This window comes from Pogoniulus pusillus, chromosome 30, assembly GCF_015220805.1.
Source record: "Pogoniulus pusillus isolate bPogPus1 chromosome 30, bPogPus1.pri, whole genome shotgun sequence".
In the NCBI taxonomy this organism is placed as follows: Eukaryota; Metazoa; Chordata; class Aves; order Piciformes; family Lybiidae; genus Pogoniulus; species Pogoniulus pusillus.
The window spans coordinates 10,445,144-10,463,053 of NC_087293.1; the positions used below are offsets into that span (position 1 = coordinate 10,445,144).

The 17,910-nt window shown below is 38.3% G+C and overlaps 2 protein-coding genes across 2 annotated transcripts in view; one reads left to right on the forward strand and one right to left on the reverse strand.

Annotated features, from left to right (window-relative positions):
* The window catches only part of KNTC1 (kinetochore associated 1), a 38,880-nt gene extending 26,034 nt beyond the window's left edge, over positions 1-12,846 (forward strand). Inside the window, exons 45-64 of the mRNA XM_064169042.1 lie at positions 40-129; positions 438-609; positions 1,461-1,519; positions 1,674-1,890; positions 2,349-2,422; positions 3,352-3,562; positions 3,645-3,754; positions 4,370-4,419; positions 4,769-4,847; positions 5,469-5,587; positions 5,959-6,094; positions 6,851-6,946; positions 7,826-7,882; positions 8,309-8,363; positions 8,443-8,506; positions 9,538-9,667; positions 10,291-10,380; positions 11,113-11,258; positions 12,121-12,211; positions 12,297-12,846. Coding sequence (XP_064025112.1) covers positions 40-129; positions 438-609; positions 1,461-1,519; positions 1,674-1,890; positions 2,349-2,422; positions 3,352-3,562; positions 3,645-3,754; positions 4,370-4,419; positions 4,769-4,847; positions 5,469-5,587; positions 5,959-6,094; positions 6,851-6,946; positions 7,826-7,882; positions 8,309-8,363; positions 8,443-8,506; positions 9,538-9,667; positions 10,291-10,380; positions 11,113-11,258; positions 12,121-12,211; positions 12,297-12,356 — 2,106 coding nt within the window. The 3' untranslated portion in view covers positions 12,357-12,846. The remainder of the gene's footprint in view (positions 1-39; positions 130-437; positions 610-1,460; positions 1,520-1,673; positions 1,891-2,348; positions 2,423-3,351; positions 3,563-3,644; positions 3,755-4,369; positions 4,420-4,768; positions 4,848-5,468; positions 5,588-5,958; positions 6,095-6,850; positions 6,947-7,825; positions 7,883-8,308; positions 8,364-8,442; positions 8,507-9,537; positions 9,668-10,290; positions 10,381-11,112; positions 11,259-12,120; positions 12,212-12,296) is intronic.
* Positions 12,847-13,691: 845 nt separating this feature from the next.
* VPS29 (VPS29 retromer complex component) lies at positions 13,692-17,873 on the reverse strand. The gene is made up of 4 exons (XM_064169041.1): positions 17,684-17,873; positions 15,105-15,296; positions 14,452-14,687; positions 13,692-14,173 (listed from the first exon to the last, which is right to left on the reverse strand). The coding sequence occupies exons 1-4, from the start codon at positions 17,684-17,686 to the stop codon at positions 14,056-14,058; spliced, it is 549 nt and encodes a 182-aa protein (XP_064025111.1). The 5' UTR covers positions 17,687-17,873; the 3' UTR covers positions 13,692-14,055.
* Between the last annotated feature and the right edge of the window lie 37 nt (positions 17,874-17,910).

Here is a 17,910-nt window from a genome sequence, read left to right on the forward strand (position 1 = left end):
AACTTTTAAGATATAACAAACTCAATTTGTTTTTAACAGCTTGATCCTTATGACTATGAAACTATTGAAATTGTGCTGAAAGTGGTACAAAATGCTGATGAAAAGAACATCAGTATCCAGCTAAATCAGGTATGTCTAATTATGTTGCTGTTGGCAACTGCAGTATTTTGTCTGTTTATTAGTGTAGCTTTTCAAGAGTCTGTTTACTCTGTTGCCACTCTGCACAGCTCTCGTTCTGAAAATAGCATTCAAGAAATGGTGATCTCTCAGTTCCTCAGCAATGGCTCATAGCAGGGATAAAAACTCTATACATATGTTCCAATTTTGTCAAAAAAATCTGAGCCTAAGTCCTTGAGTGTGAGACTGTGAAGATGGGGGAAATAAAGTAATCTTGTTGGTTTGGGTTTTTTCCCTTCTATTTTTTTCCCCTCTCCCAGGGTTTGAGCCTCCTCAAACATCTGGAATCTTACAAACGAATTTCTCCACCTGTGGACCTAGAACACCAGTATGTTTTAGAGCATGTGATTCCCTTATCTCCAGCTGCTCAAACCAGATTGCCCTTTCATCTGATATTCTTTAGAACTTCACAGTGTTTCTGGAACATTATATGTAAGTTCGGTATTTTTTATGGCTAGGTATATGAATCATTCCCTTTCTCTGCTGTCTGTGATCTTTGAAGTTCTGCAGTATATGTTTCATAACAATTGTATTTCTTTATTAATGCATTTTTCATCCCAAGTGCCTTTGAAAACACTTGTGCACCCAAATTGCTACCACTGAGGTAAATGGCTTTCAGTGGAGTTAAGATTTATATACACGATTCAGAATTCTGCCCTCACATTCTTTTCTTAGGGCCTCTCAAAGACCAAACTAATCCATGTAATCCACTTCCCACACCAGTGTGGATAATTAAGTTTATATTCTTTCTCTCCCAGTGGAGTTCTGCATTTAACAATCACAGAATGTATTGAGTTGGAAGAGACCCTTGAAAATCATCTTGTCCAAACTCCCCTGAAACGAGCAGGGACATTTCTGCCTAGATCAGGTTGCTCTGGGCCCCGCGAAGCTTGGCCTTGAATGTCTCTGGGGATGGAGCCTCAGCCACATTTGTGAACAACCTGTTCCAGTATTTCAACATGCTCATTGTGCAGAACTTTCTCCTAAACCTGTATCTACCCTGTCCAAACTTAATCTACCCTGCTTTAGGTTCAAACCATTACCCCTCATCCTATTGCTGCACTCCCTTCTGAACAGTCCCTCTCCAGCCTTCCTGTATGTCCCCTTCAAATTTTAAAATGCAGCTGTAAGGTATCCCTGGAGCCTTCTCTTATCCAGGGTGAACAACCCTAACTCTCTCAGCCTGTCCTCCTAGGACAATAAACTGAAAGCACTTCATCCTATATGGGAAGGCTGCAACCATACTGTGACCCTGTCATAGGCAGCTGTCTTTTTTCTTTCAGCTGCGGAGCTCAGTGAGGAAACCTTCCCAACACTTCTGTTGATTTCCAAACTAATGCAGGTAAAGTAATATTTTGAAAGAATTAATTTCGAAATTATTCTTTTCCCCTCACACACACAAAGAAACAAAAGAGCTTTTGTCCTTTCTTTTGCATCATTTAGGCCTCACCTGTGATATTGTAACATCTTTTGATCTATTTCAATGTTTTTTCTAGGTTTCACTGGATACTTTATACATGTCTGCAGCTCGGCATGTCTTTGAAAAGAAAGTGAAGCCAAAAATACTTGAAATGAGAAACACTGGGTATGCATCAGTTATTAACAAGGAAACAGCCAAAACAGTGCTGACAATTCAGTCATACCTGCTGTCAATAGTGAATCCACAGTGGGCTGCAGCTATTGCTCACAAGATTGCACAAGAATTTCCAACAGGTAAGTGCACATGTGTTGATTTGAGGAGTGAAGAAGTGGGAAAAAGCTTATAGGTTTGGAAAAAGAAAAGCTAGCATGTGACCAAACATTTGTTTGGTATTGTCAGATAAAACTTGGAGAAGTTTGAAAACAATAATGACATTTTATAATACAGCATCACTACTGAAATGTTATACCTCTGTTTTTAAGCCATACTGTCTTGCTTGTTCATACCATCTTAAGTTTTCCAGCAAAAGCAAACATTTCAGCTAAATTTAACCTAACATGTCTATTATCAGAGTCCAAGTAGATACTGTTTTTCTTTCTAGCCACAAGAGCTTTCTTAATAGCTTCTAATTTTTTTAAATTCTTTGAAATAAAATGGATATACTGTATAAAGGATTAATGAATACTTTGTTTATTTACTGCCTCTTCCCTCCCAACTCCTTTTTCTTATTGTTGTTGTTTGTTTAAAAAAGGCCCTGACCAGATTCAGGCACTGAAATTCTGCCTCTATCTCGCTGAGAAATGGCTAAAGAACACTACACCTGAGGTAATGGTAAACTCTTTGCAAGACTTGGTTTAATTGTGAGATACTCATGTTAGCATTTGGTCTTTTGGATGGTGGTGTGTAAATTGTACCTTAATTAACCCTGATATGGGAAGTACTTTTTCTAGGGAAAGTAACTGTAAGAAAAATCCTCTTCTGTCTCATAACATTCTCCTTCACAACCTAGCAAAAGTCAGGCTTACAGTTCTTGGAGACTGGACAAAAAATAAGCAATTTTAAGGAACAACAATTTGCTCTTTCTCCTGCTGTATGCATTTTTCTTGCTGCAGGAGATTGAGCTGGGATCTATTCCAGGTGTTAGATCAATAGCATTATTAACTTTTGCTTTGAGTTCAAAGACTCTTTAGCAATTTGTGCTTGTATCTATAAAGAAAGTCTGCTTTCACTTGGTTCTCAGGCTCATTTTTCCATGATTGATAGGGAAAGGTGAATAATCATCTCAAACTTGCTTATAAATATTGCATTTGCTGTGGAGTTGAGACACAATGAACACTATATAGTTCTTTCATACTTAGTCATATCTGTGAATAGCATTGTGCCAAAAATAAACAGTAACTCTAGCAGCCATGGTTTAAGATTAAATCTTTTTCCCTTCAATTTCACATTAAAATATCTTAATTTTACTTAATTTAAATTTACTTAATTTTAATTAAAGTTACTTAATTTTACTGTACATGTAGTACATATTTTCTTTTACAACATACCTTTATTTACAAATTTTTTGTTCAACATATGTCTGCTTGCAAGTGCAGCATGGTTAATACTGTCTGCTTACAGGAAATATACCTGCAGGTACTGGTATTGGGGAGACATCAGAAGAACAGGTCTTGCTACTCAATACACTGCTTCAGAGTATAAAAAGATAAGATTATTTTTGTTGTTTTCTATCAAACTGTGATGTTTTTCTGAAGGATGATTCACATGGAAAAGCAGAAGTCCTACAGAAGAAATTATATATGCAATATCAGCGTTCAGCAACAGAAAACGTTCTAATAACACATAACCTGAACACTGGAGAGCATTTAAAGTTTATTGGGAAACCAGCAAATCTTATCCTTTTACTCTATGAACACCCCAGTATAGACCAAAGAATCCAAAACCCAACTGGCAGAGATTATCCAGGTGAGTATCCATCACCTAGCAAAAAAGTTCTGAACCAGATAATACCAGTTTGTAAATACATTGTCTCTACCTATCTATGTAGATATCCATACGGCAGCTAAGGAGATAGCAGACATTAACAATTTGAACATGAACAAAATTTGGGATAAACTCCTGGACAAATGGCTGTGTCCAACTGCACTGCCCTCAGAAGTAAGTCAACACTGGAGATTAGTGTTTGGAGAAAATGGGCAGTTACATTACATATGGGTATTTTTAATAGTTGTTCAAAATATGAAGGTTATTTTGCAGTTTGCCTTTAGTGCTCATTAATCTATTTGAGATGCATCAGAATTTAGACCACTAACCTGTTTCAATACCTTCCTAACATTGTTGCACACCTCTGCCTCTAATGAGGTTTTCACTCTGTATGGAGTTTAAAATCTTATACCTGGTGATACAGTTAGGTTGTATGGCAAGGCTAAAGGAGTTGTTAATCTATTAGCCTCACCAAACACTGACACTAGAATCAGAAAGAGAATGAATCCTCTCCTGTTGCAGCCTAGCTAAAAGAGAATTAAATGCTGGCTGAGTGAGAAAGGATGGGGAGCAGGCACTGCCTGTACTTCAAAACACCACTTTGCAGGCTGAGGAGTGGTGTTGACTGCTGAGCATACAGTTAAAGAAAGGACTAATAAAAACAGAATTCCTCTGCTTGGCTGCATTAGCCCAGCTTTCAAGACAGAGTTTAAGCAAGGCTATGACCTAGCTATTTATCTGAGCAACTTAGAAAACTCTCACAACTAGATTTTCATGTCTTTTTGAAAGAAAACTCACGAAGCCTTTGGAGGTGTGCAGGAAGATGAAGACCTCCGAAGGTATGTGTGTTGCCTTACTTATGATACGGTGAATTGTTAACTTGCAAGTTTAACTGCATCTGGCCTTTTAAAGAAACTAAACAGTCTATGAGTCACAACTCATCTTTATTTCCTGGTGACATCAGTTTTGAGTCATCAAATACTGCTTTATGCAACAAAATGCCACTTGCAATAAGTTACAGATGTATGCAGGTGCTTAAAAGTAGCTGTTTGGAGGTTTTCTGTACCATGGACTCTCTTCTACTTAATCTCTCTTGACAGTGAAATATATTTACATTTCAATAAATACTGATATATTACATTTCAGCAGCTGTGCTGGACTTGTATTAAAACAAATGTATTTTTGCAGAGTTATCTATCTCCTTCAGTCCCGCCCAATGGATTGTAGTTCAAGAATGCTTTTTGCAATTATAACATCTGTCACATCTGTAAGTTTCTAAGCTCTTACTTTAGCTTGATACTTTTTACCTCATATTAAACTCCAGTGTTGCCTGCTTAACTGGGTTTCAACCTAAAGCCTCTGCATGTGTTTTGGGTAATTTATGTATCTGTATGAGCTGTTTTCACCAGTTTTGGAGTTAAATTGTGGTGTTCTTTGAGTTTTGCTATAGATTGTCAAGGGCAGGAATTGAATTCTGGGTTCTTTTAATTTCTTGTTGATATGTCTGAACTGGACATTTTTTAGAGTGTTTCTTAAACTGCTTTAATTCTACCCAAAGTGAGCCAATTACAGCAGAGTCGTAACATCTTAACAGAACCTTAACCTTCAGTCTTTCACACTTACCAAATGTATTTGTGATATACAGTGTCAAATTTCTCTTTCCTGCATTAATAGTCTAAAATCTAGAAAGCCACCTTGATTTGACACTGATGAACTGTGATGAACACACAGTATAAAAGCTGAATGTGAACCAGTCTGTAACTTAGCATATATTTCCATTAAATGAATAATAAAAATCTTAGAAAGGATCATACTGTATGTAATTCTCTTTCTAGCTGCTCAGCCAGTTGTTGTGACTTTTCCCTATGTTGTTTTTTACTCCCCTCAGCCAATTGGTGTCACTCATCTGACATTTGCTCACAGATGCAGAGCACTGAAATGTCTGCTTTATCTGGCAGATACCAACACTGTGGAAGCACTCTTTAAGAAACCCATTGAGAAAGTCAAGTAAGATGAATCTTTTTAATGTATTCCTTAATAATGATGTTTTACAGCCATATATATATTTAGGAAAAAATATATGTGGAGAACCATATCTAAACCTCCCCTCTTTATCTTGGTGCATGATCCAAGATACAGATCATCCAAGTCATCCTTTGTTCAGGTGAATGAGGCTTCCCTAAGCGATAACCACAAAGTTTTTTACTTCATGAAGATCTCCTTCATAAGCACAAATAGAGTCTACATTATTTTTCCTTTTCTTTTTCTGAAGAAACAGAATACTTTCCAATATTATCCTGAGTTTAAGTAAGGTATAATATAATAATCATTGTAAATAACTCTTAACTCCTGGGTTTGGGGGAATTTTTTTTTTACAGGTATTTTCTCAAATGCTGTGTTTACCTGGCAGAGTTTGAAATCTTGAATATTCCATATACTTTTGAATCATTTCATAAGAGTCCTAAGGAAGGAATGATTAAGGGGCTATGGAAGAATCACAGCCATGAACCCACAGTATGGTTTTTAATTCCTTTGTAATTTTTTTTGCTTGCTTCTTAGACCTTGTGTGAAATGTGCTCCTTTCTACATGGCACATCCACTTCTAAACAGAAGCCTATATATTCTATCCTGTTCAAACACTACTTAAGATATGTTACTCATAATTATATTTAAAAATACAGCAAATATGCAATTACCCCAAAGATTCTCTTCTTTCAGAGAGACTAAAAAACATCTTATTGATGTACTTAATATTTCCCATCACATAATTATTCCCCAGTACTTGCCTACTTTTGTGTACCCTCTTCTCTTGGTTGGAAAGCAAGATTGCTTTGTATTACCAAGTATGTTTTGTAAATACCTAACTTTACACTGATGACAAGGGCAGGTACATAATATTCCCACGTAGACAATGGTATATGACAGAAAAGGATACTTTTCTATTAAGGGTTCACAGTAACACTTCTGATTTATAGCCATCAATTGCAAGTGATGCATCCCTTAATCAAAATATACACTTGCTAGTTTAAAATTTGAAAATTATAAAAAAAGCTTTTGCCTTCCTACAATTAGAAAATATATATTGATGGAGGGGGTAATTATCCTCACACTTGTAAAACGATTTTTAAAGTGGATTGGTTGTAGCTTTTCAGAAGTTAAAAGTTGCAGTAATGCTGTAAAAATCTAAAATTACACTGGCAAGAAGTAAAGGTTTGAAGATCATGAATGTATATTAAAATCCAGTATGTCCTTGCTCTTGCTCTTCTTTAGGCTGTTAGACTGGTGACAGAACTCAGTCTAGAGTACAAAGTGTACGATTCTCAGCTGTGGAACGGTCTACTACAGAAACTCCTTGGTTTCAACATGGTAAGGCATTTTAAACCATAAAGTTCTGCAGTGAGATGAGAAAGAGGCTTTTTCTGCCCACTGACTTCTAAAGGGAATAGATACATAAACTACAAGCTTACTATGAACAATTAGTGATAATTTATGCGGGTGCTTTGGGCTCTTAAGTACTGAACTGACAGAGCTTTGAGGAATTTGTGTTTTAGCAGTACTGTTTGAGAGTTTTGACCTGAAATTGCCCTTTTATTTTTTTTTAAGCCACAAAATCGTTCAGGTAGCAGGAGTAAATCCAATGACAATAAATTAATTCCTCATGCAGTTATAATTTTACAACATAAGCTGCATATTCCTGTGCAAATACACATTCATAGTTGCAAACACTGTGCATAAACATGTGCATACATACATACACACACAAAAATGTTAGCCCTAAAATGTGTATTATTATGATAGTCATCCTGATTTTTGTCATTCAGAACCTTGATTACATCTGATTGCCACTCTAACATTGCTACAGCCTAAGGACATAACAGATGTCCTTGACAATGTGGTTGTACAAGAAGCAGGTATCAAAGCAAGTTTTAATGTAAGGAGATTTAGGTGCTACTGTCAAAGAAGGTGGCATCATAATAAAACTGGTGCTGGAAACTGTGAGACTACCAGAAATCTTGAGTATTTACTTGGACAACAGATGCAGCTACTGCTTGTGATATTTGAATTTAATGAACTGTAACTCAGAGTTCCATATGCATCAGTTGTTCCCCCTCAAGGAACAAAGGTGCCTTGAGGAACTGCAAGTTTTCATCCCGCAGACAAGACAAGCAGCATGATGCATTTCTCTAGACTACTGCCAAATCCTCAAAAACACTGTAGCATTTTGAATTAAATATTTCTTTTCAGATTCAGTACCTAAGAAGAGTATTGATAGCAATCACTGGGATCCATTCATTATGGGAGGTAAGCAAATATTCCCTGACTCCTAAGATTTTTCTTCATTTAACAGGAATTTAGCATCCTATTTGTGTGTGTAAATGGCAGCCATCCATGCTATGAAGAATGATTATTTTGAATGATTTTTTGAATTATTATTTTTCACAATGCAGTATGTAGATGAGTATCATTATTAATCACTGAAATGGCATATTTTGCATTTGTGCTTCCTTCAGTAAACACTTAAAAGTGGGACAGAACAATTTTGCCGTCAGTTAAAATATGGATAAGTAAATCTGAGACTATGAGATAAGCAATACTAAGGAATAGCTGATAAAAAGAACAGAAAACTGACAGGCTTCTTCCACCTATAGTGAGTGAGGATGTCAGTGTTTACAAGAACCCCTAGTTACAACTGTATTTAGCAATTCTTCCAAACTTTGCTCTCAACAGATTCCCAACTTCAGTCGAGCTTGGCGAAGCGTAGTTCTATCAGCATTTCTCACAGGTAAGGTTGTTATTAGCTATCATGCTTGTGTAGGAACTTGGTTGCATATTTACTTGATTTTCTTTTCTTTATTTCTTAGCTTCATGTCCACCAAGTCCTAAACAGTTACAGGAATGCTGCGAGTCTTTTGTGATTCTGCTCAAGTAAGTAGATAGAAATGTGGGATGTGCTATTAGTTTGAGTGGGAATACCTGTTTGTAATTTCTCATCTAACAGTCTGCCCTGCGATGTGCAGAAGAGCTCTGAAAATCTGGGAGCCTGAGGCACAAGAAAGAACCATGAGTCTCTTGGGGAAAGGACAGGATCAGGGCACAAACCCTCCCAAAAAATGCTGTGCCTGTCTACAGATTGTTGACTGTAACTTGGTATCTTGGCTGTTTAAACTGGCCTGGGAAGCACTCTCTGAATTGGCAATCTGAGCCAGCAGCATAGACTGCTGAAAACCAATTTATCTGCCCAGTTGCTGCCCCCATGAGGGATATTTCTTCCTGCCATGCATTTTCAAAAAGATTCATGGTCAGTCCTAAAAATCCAGTTAATATCTTTCTTAGCTCAAAACATAGCACATTTCCTAAAACATTAACACAGAGCATGAGAGAAAAATATTTAATTTTCCTACAAAGAATAAAATCTGACAAGAATCTAATAGTTGCACATCTGTATAAACATGGTTAACCTACAATATTAATATTCCAAAACATCCTGTACATAAACCAGCTTTGCATTGTGCTTTTTCACCTTGTAAAGGCAATAATTCGTTATTTTATTCACCATAAGGCTCTGACTTGTTTGAGAGAAGAACTGGAGCTCAGAGAGCCTGACTTGAATCAAAAGTTAGTTAGGAAATACTGGGAAGAGATCCAGCTGAAGAACATGACTACACTACTGTGCATATACATATGTACCAAAGCATTATTCTGGAGAGCTGGCCAAAAATTTCCCTCAAAACAGAACCTTGGGTGTTTGGAAATGAGTGAGAGTTGTTCTTATTTAAAGCTAGAAAATCATATTCTCTGAAGCTTCAACTTGCATAGCGTGGCCATTTCTGAAATTGAGATGAGTAAAAATATATTGTTCTACCTGACTTAAAAGTCCCCACGCAGTTTTGTTGATGGAACTAAGCCACCCATTTATACATATCAGAGTTGAGAATTTTATTCCTAATCTTCTGAAGGTGTCCTGTTCTGGCAGACTTGGATGTCATTGGAATAGCTAAACAATATGCACAGTTGGATCTTCCAGCTTTTGCTTTGGGGTGCCTCATGCTGATTCCTCAGTCTGAGAAGCGGGAGCAGCAAATCCAGGTAAATAGTAAATATTGTGTTCTATCTGTGCAAGGGAATGTCTTTTAAGCATGTGTTGTTCATCAGAACAAATGGTAACTTGTAACTCCAGCTTATTTAAATAGTCACTACTGACAGCTGTTCAGCATTTCCCACCCCAAAAAGCTCAGCAGCTGTGACAAATTTGCTCTGAATGCGTCCTTCTGAAAGGAATTATGTGAACAGCTCCTTTTAGTTTGGTTTAGTGTTTTTTAAAGCAAAACTGTCTAGCTTCAAGTCATCCTCAGCAGCTTTGTCATGTGACTTTGCCTTTAACAGACTTGGGGATAATTTATCCCACTCATAAAACCCATGGAAAAAAAAAACAAAACAAACTGTATTTGATATGAACAAACTGGCACCTGTAAAGGCATCTTAAGAATTTAAGACTTCCAATCATTAGAGTTAAGAGCAGAAATATTTTCTCCAGTTACAGCATTAGTGTAAGAGATTAAATCTGCTGGTAAGGAGTAAAAAAAACCCACCACCAAAGTAGTGAGTACCTAGAATTTCAAAATGTTAATGGTTCCTGCACAAATTAAATACTTGCTCTAAAGGGATGGTTTCTACTTTAATCGTTCATGTTTTGTAATTATTTTCACAAGGGTTTCTTATCGACATGTAACACAGAAGCTGTGCTGCAACAAATAGATGAACACATGAATGCTGGAGAAGTAGTGGCATTTGCCTCTCAGGTAAGTAAGGCTTACTTCACCTGCCTTTGACTTAACAGGCTCTTTTGATAGCTTAATGTACACAAAGTCTTTTTTCCTCTGCTGATATTGCCAAGTGTTAGTTGACATAGAGTCATGAAATGTCTTGGATTGGAAATGACCTTATAGATCATCTAGTTCCATCACTCTGCCATGGGCAGGGACATCTCCTCCTAGACCAGGTTACTCAAGGACCCATCCAGGCTGGCTTTGAACACTTCCAGGCTTGGAGCCTCTACAACCTCTCTGAGCAACCTGCTCCTGTGGACTCTTCTAACATACAGCATCATTTTTATTAATGTTGTTGCAAGTGAAAACCTTGAATGCGTGTACACAGTGCTGGTATGTAGCCTCCTACAACCCAGGTTTAGGGCAGCATGGATTGCTCCAGTAACTACTTTCTTTCTCTGAATAGATGTTTAAAGCTAAAAGGCTAAAGGACTTACAAAATTGTACTTTGTCTTGCTTTGGACCCCCTTCCTGAGAGCAAATTTCTTCACTCATTGCCCTGTCTGAATCTGAGATTAGTCTCATAGAATCTGATGTGTCACAGCACTTTACATAGTAAAAAACAACAACAACAAAAAAACAAAAACCGAAAAATAATTCTAGTCTATAGGAGTCCAGTAAGAAAAACTCTGAGCTCTTCTTATTCAAAAGTGTCATTTCTTCTATTTAATATATTAATACTTTCACTGAAACTTAAATCTCCAGATTAGATCTTTGGTTTTGGACAGCATCATAAATGAGAAGCTCTATGAAAAGATTTTGAAAACCAAGTATTTTCCACTGCTGAAGCAACAACTGATAAATACTCACCGAACAAAGGAACTGGTGGAATATTTTGCCAAAAAGAACTGGTAAGTTAATTAAACAAGTGACATGTGACTGATAGCACTTAAGAGAAATTGAATCTCTCCTTTGCTTTATTTTTTTCCCATTTGTCAAGATTATACTTAGGAGGTTGTAAGATTACACTTATAAGGAGTACTTCTTCTCCAAGATTTTTTGAAGTATTCCTAAGTTAAATAACAAACTAAAAATCCCACCTCACTGCCTTGCCTATTTAGAACAAAGTTTTGATGCCACTAAAGCCAAAGAGCTTGTTGAGTGTGGACTGGCAAACAAGAGAAAATGCAGTAAAAATAGAACTTGAATGAAAAAGCAAATGTTTCACCTTACCTTCAGATGAATTCACTGTAGTGGCATCATGGAGTCACAGCTTTAGCAGTAAGAATACTGAAAAAATAAATGAATCATCTGAACTCAGGACATGGGAATGAAGAGTTTTGCCAGTAAGATCTTCAAGAAATAGCAACAGCTCATCTGTTCCACTTAAATACAACAGGGGCTCTTGCCACTGAACCTGCTGCTGGGCAGTTCTCAATCAGGATCAGTGACTCACAGCACTTGGGCTTATTGCACACAGCTGCAGGCTTTTCAGACATCAAATACTCAGGACTGCAAGTTTCTCCGTTATCCTGCTGTCAGAATGGGACAGGAACCACTAAGTAATAATTTAAGTTATAGTAGCTATTTGGATTATTAACAGCCACAGGTTAAATGCTTGGCTTGTCATGGCTTCTGTTTCTCTGTTAAGAAATTACAGAACTTCAAAAACCTAGGTGGGGTCATACCTTATTTTTCTGCTTTGACATATATATACAGCCACATCCTTGGCTTCTTTAGAGAGCTTAACTTCACAGATTTTGTCTTCTACAGCATTGATGATGCCACAGCTCTCATTCAAGAATATCAAGAGAAATGTGGAAATCCTATGCCATCAAATGTACCATCACCTGATCTTCTGAAGGTAACAACTTTGTACCTTATGTCTTTTCTTCTCTCTATATCCTGTTTTCTTGAGCCCTTTTAATATTGTTCTCCTAAATTTCCAGATGTATCTGAATGGGCCAGAGGAGACCTGTATACTAGAACTGTCACCCAGAAGACCTTGATGTACCTTTTTATTTTCTCCCTCTACTGGCAAGATGAGAGCCAAGCACTCAGAAGGCTCACCGGTCAGGTGAACATTAACTTCAAACCTCAACACTTTAAACAAAAGCTGCCCTGAGCTTTCCACATTTTTTAATAACTTGTAGGCTGTTTCTTCTTCATGCTGCATCCCTGATGTTTCTGATAAATAGCAATGTACATCTTCTGCACTTTGATTTTTAGGCAGGATTAGGGTTTATTTCTGTACTTCTGTGTGTTTACGGCTGCTGTGAGGAGCACTCAAGATTTCACTCACACAAACAGAACCTGGCCTGATTATGATAAACTGGCTTTAAAACTGCAAGTGATGTATTTTATGTAAAATATACTTTGTAGACAGTGTTGATTTCACTAGAGTAAGCACAAATAAACCTACAATTTAGGCCTTACAGTACTCTACAAATCTTTTCCAATTATGAAATTATCAGTAAAATGATGATCCACTCACTAACATTCCTTACTGTTTGCTGAAGTTTTCCTTTTGACTTCGTTCTGGCTGCAGCACATAAAGGAATAGGCAGGTGTTTGAACTGCATGAAGCAGCAGTTAGCCAGAGGTTCCTAAGAAAGTAGGCTGAAATACTTGGTATTTCTTTGAAGGTAAATACATTATTTACATTCAGTATAAATCTACTTCAAGTCAGCTCATGATGCTGGAATAAAGGTTCTAATTGATCCTTTATATTCTTTGGAAAACCATTAACTGAACTCAAATCTCTGTGAGAAATGCTGCACAGCTTTTTAGCAGAGTCTGCACTGGAAAGACCCATAATACAAAGGTCAACATCTGCAAAGGAAACAGGCCACCCTTCTAGGTGTTTTTCTGTAGAAGGCAAAAGATAAAACTGGTTTTATTGGAAAGCTGGCAGTTATGAAGAATGGGAGCTGCTAGAATACATTCAGTCCCCTGCAGTCATGAGACCAGGAAAGGCAGCAGGTCCAATCTTCTCAAAATAGTCACCATGTCAGTCGGTTCTAGTAGGAGTGTCATATTGAATGGCATTATTTTAAACCTCTGGACATAGAGCAAAGGGAATATAAGGTGTAGCATCGCCACTAAGTCCTTGGAAAAGGAAAGCTTTTCTTCACTGTTCATGAGCTTAATGAGACCATCATTTACTAAGGCACAGTGGTACTGCAAGCTGCTTTGATTATAAAAAGAGTAAACTTTCTACAGTGAAATTGCTACTCTAAGTTATGAGTTAATTGTAATATTTTTCAGAATCAATCCATTTTATTAACTTAGTTGGGAATACTGAACTGAGAATCTGGATTCTAAAGCAAACATAACAGGCCCCAAAGCCTTCAATCTTTTTATTTGAGCTCCTTAAAAAGTATCATTTAGAAGTCAAACCAGAGCACGAGCCACTTAAAAAGCCACTCTGACTGCTGCATTTTTTCCCCCCCAACAACATTTCATAAAGCTCAGTTTTTCTATGAAGTGGAGTTTATTACAACATTAAGGAACAGTATTTAAACAGTTATTTGAATGGAGTATTTTACAAATCAATTCATACAGAAGAAAGCAAACACAATGCTGTTTCAAAGTTTTTACCAAGAAGCTACATTGTTAAGCTGTTAGCACACAAGTGTAGTACTGTAAACTAGCAATCAAGTATTGTCATAACAAGACAGTAAAAAGACCAGACAAGCAAAAACATGTTTATGATTTTTTGTACTCGATTCTTTCTACTTTCACATCATCTCCAATTAGTTGATAGACATATGTAACTACTGTAGAAGCCTGGATATCCATCAGGACAAATGAAGGAATGATGTTGCTGGGAAGGAAGGGGAAAAAAAAACTATTAATTATGCATATATAATCATCTGAGTAGTCTCATCAATTCCTAACATACACCATTCTAAGAAGAATGGATAGGAATTTAAGCACAGTACATCAGATCCTAAGCTGTCAGTCATCTGTTTCAGTCAAGATTTAACAATTACTATAAGCCTTCCTCTCCCCAATATTTATATTAAACTTCATCCTGAGCTTTTAGTTCAGTTTTGTTGTCAAAAAGAAAATCCCCACAGCTATTTCCCATACTTCACTTACTTCTCTAAGGCATGATAGGCTCCTGTAGCTGATCCTGGATTGATATAGAACTTGTTTTCATGTTCGAATGCTTCAAATTTGTGTGTATGCCCTGAAATCAGGATGTCCACATCGAACTGCCTTTGCAGCAGTGCCAGGCTGGCCATGTCGCCCCAAGGAATAACCTGATGGCCATGAATCAGCCCAATTTTGAACTGTCCAACAGTTACAACCTTCTGCTCAGGGTAGTTCAGATTCTAAAGGTAAAAAAAACCATAGATTAAATTTACAGAAGAACAGTAAAGCTTATAGAATGTAATTGGCCCTGCAGCTAAAGAACCAGAGCTACAAAGCTGCATTTATGTGTGCTGTAGAAAATTGTGGCAGGATAGAAGGAACACCAACACCCTCACACCAGCAGGTCGTCATTGGTGGAGTTCCAGACACACAAGTACACAAATTACTTTTACCCATACTGATGGTGGGTGAGAACATCTAGTGCAATTCACAATCCTGACTGTAAGCCAAACTCCTTTGCTCAAGAGCCCCTTTTCACACGCACTCGGTACTACATCACCTCAGTTTGTCTACTTGTACTTGAATGACAAGTAACACAAATGTTGCCTTTGTATAAAAGATGCACAAAAAATGGCATTACCAAGAGAGGACACTACCTCATCAAAGTCCCCTCTGACAACGTGAACATCTCCAGCCAGAGTCTTGAGGTAGTCATAAGTGTCCTTGGTGCAGAGGTTTCCTGTGCAGAGTATGTGTTGAATCTTTCCTGGAACCAGCAGTTTTTTGAACTTGGCTGGGAGGCTGTTGCATCGATGTGGAATGTGAAGATCTCCTAATACTAACACCAACTTGGCAGGTGCCACAAGAAAGATCAGGAAAAGAAGATTATTACAAATATTTGTTAAGCGGAGCAGCACTGGCAAACAGAAAGCACTGCAGTGTTTTCAGGCTTGTAACTTCACATTTTGATGTAAAAGCTACTAAAATAAGAATGAAATGGTGATGGAATATTTCTATACTGAGGAAATAAGCACCCTTATTAAGGCAGAACACTATCCAAAGGGGGATGGATGGTCTACAGAGTTAGTGGTGTTGCTGAAAGCCACTGCAAGGTGTAACAAAACTGTGTTAGTACTTGGTGTATTGTACACCAAGTTAGCAATTACCATATACTACACCACCTTGTTTCCTTAAACATTAAAAAAAAAACAGTAATATGGGCCACCTTCAGCAAAGACCTAGCTAAACTGTGGTCACTTCCCTTTAAAACTCTTCATCCAAGTTTCATTTTACTTTAATTAAATTCTGTTTTCTTCCTTATTGAAACTAAAGAAACAAAAGAGAGAAAAGAAAAAAAAAAAAAAACACAGGCAGCAAATTTGCAATGTGTGCCAATAGCTAACAAGAACAGAGGGAAGTGGTTCAGACTCCATATTGAAAGAAGCACCCAAACACAGGCTAAGACTAGAGGTTTCCTTAACCTATAAGGCACTGCAGAGAAAACAAGCCACAGTACTGCACACTGCAGTTCTTTTCCAGCTCTCCATATTCACAGTTCCAACACAACAGATACAAGTAGAACACAAAGTGAACAGGGGGTTCAAAATTACAGATTCATATGAAGTAAGATCATAATTTGCTACCACAAGTTTTAACTCTGAATGTAATTAATGCAACACAGCAATAAATTATGCAAAAATGGTATGACAGGTTCTACAGAGCACAGGATGTTTTTTGTCACTGCACTAAAAACACTGGATCTACCACCATCATCCCTGTTAGCCTGATGAACAGCTCCACATTAAACAGAGACAGCTCCACCCATAATGCTTTGTTAGTAAGCCAGTTCCTAAAATGAAGCCATCACCTGAGCTTCTACAAAGAACAGCTCAGAAAAAGTCATACACAAAAGCAGTAGTGGCTATGCTTAAAAAATAAATCACCTTTATTATTTGGGGTTTTTTTAAGTTTTAGGCCATGCAGCCATCTTCATGCTAACAGTCACAAAAAATGGCAGAGGGATGTGGGGTGGATTTCTGGTTTGATTTTGCTGAGTTGTATTGAGCTACCAACTTAAAACTAGCCCAGGAGTGGGAGGGAATAAAACCCCACACATTTATTTATGGTCTTTCAAGAGTTCCCAGGGAAAACTACCCCTTAATAGCATCAGTCTAATGATAGACTGAATGCAAGTGAAAAATAGGTAACAATTGATTTTGATTAAAGTGGCAACAGACAGATTTTCTATCTGATGCTTAAGGGACTTAGACATGCAGTACCAGTTCTATATTTAATGGTTAATAAAATCATACTACTACTTGAAAACACAGATCCCCACTTAAGTCAGCAGTGTCCACATTCAACAAACCAGTCTGCCCCATGTTCTCCCCTAAATCATGTTTGAGCTACCATTCATTAAAGAAAAGCTTAGCAGGCTACAATCACACAAATGAAAAGCATTTTAGTATGTTTAATAATCACAGGTATCTGCAACATAAAAGAGTGGCAAAGAATGTTACATCTGGCTTTTACTAGGGATTTATAAGCAAAGTTGAGCATGATTTTAACAGCACATATTTTATATGCACCTAATTCGTATGTACCATCTGACATTCATATCATCTTGTAATATTAACAAGCCCTTACCACCAGTGTTAGCAACAGCCAAGAGGAGTAAACTTACTCTGTGCCCAGCCTTATTGGAATGAAGAAGTTGATTGCAGACAGGGGGGGAATGAAAAACAGGGCGAAACGTGATCAATGTTAAACAAAAAGAAGCAACAGAAAAGAAAATATAGCCAAATGAATAAGCAAATAATAATTAATGAATTGTTGATGTTATGAAAGCAGCGTTAAAACCGTAACTAATTAAACCAACAGCCGGCTTCTGCGCGCAGCCCCCGGCCGGGGACAGCCCCTCGTCACGGCCTCCTTACCGCGGCGGGCTCTCGGCAGGGCTCCCTCTCCTCTCCGCGCTCCCCTCCCACCCCTCTATCTACCTCAGCTTCGCATTAGGCGGATTCCTGGGTACCAACTGACAGAAAACCGCTGAGCGCACGTCCAGCACAGCCGCCGCGGGGGCCGCCCGCCCCATCGCGGGGCCAGCACCCACGACCCAGGCCCGCCGGGCCTCGGCCAGAGGAAGCAAGCCTCAGCCCCTGCTGCACTGCAGAACAAGTCCCGATGCGGAGAACGGAGCCCTGGGGGTGGGGGACAGGGCGTCCCCGCCGCTCACCATCCTGCTCGGTGCCGCACTCCTCACAGTAGCGGCTGCGGTTATTCCCGGAAGCCAGGCCGGTACCAACCACTCGCTACGGCGTCTATGAAGGGCCAAGCTCTCACGAAACGCGTGTCGCCGCAGACATAGGCTGCGCCCACATCCGGGTCTCTGAGGAGGCGTTTCCCGCCCTTTCTGCCGCCCGTGTGAGGGGCGGGCCGAGCCGAGCGAAGGGCGGGGTCAGG

What these genes read in the sequence shown, in the direction of transcription:
- VPS29 (XM_064169041.1), bottom strand. An exon ending in TCAGAGGGGACTTTGATGAG is followed by an intron (nt 14,688 to 15,104) that starts GTAGTGTCCTCT and finishes TTTTACCTTTAG; the next exon opens with AATCTGAACTACCCTGAGCA. An exon ending in GCCTATCATGCCTTAGAGAA is followed by an intron (nt 14,174 to 14,451) that starts GTAAGTGAAGTA and finishes CTTCCTTCCCAG; the next exon opens with CAACATCATTCCTTCATTTG.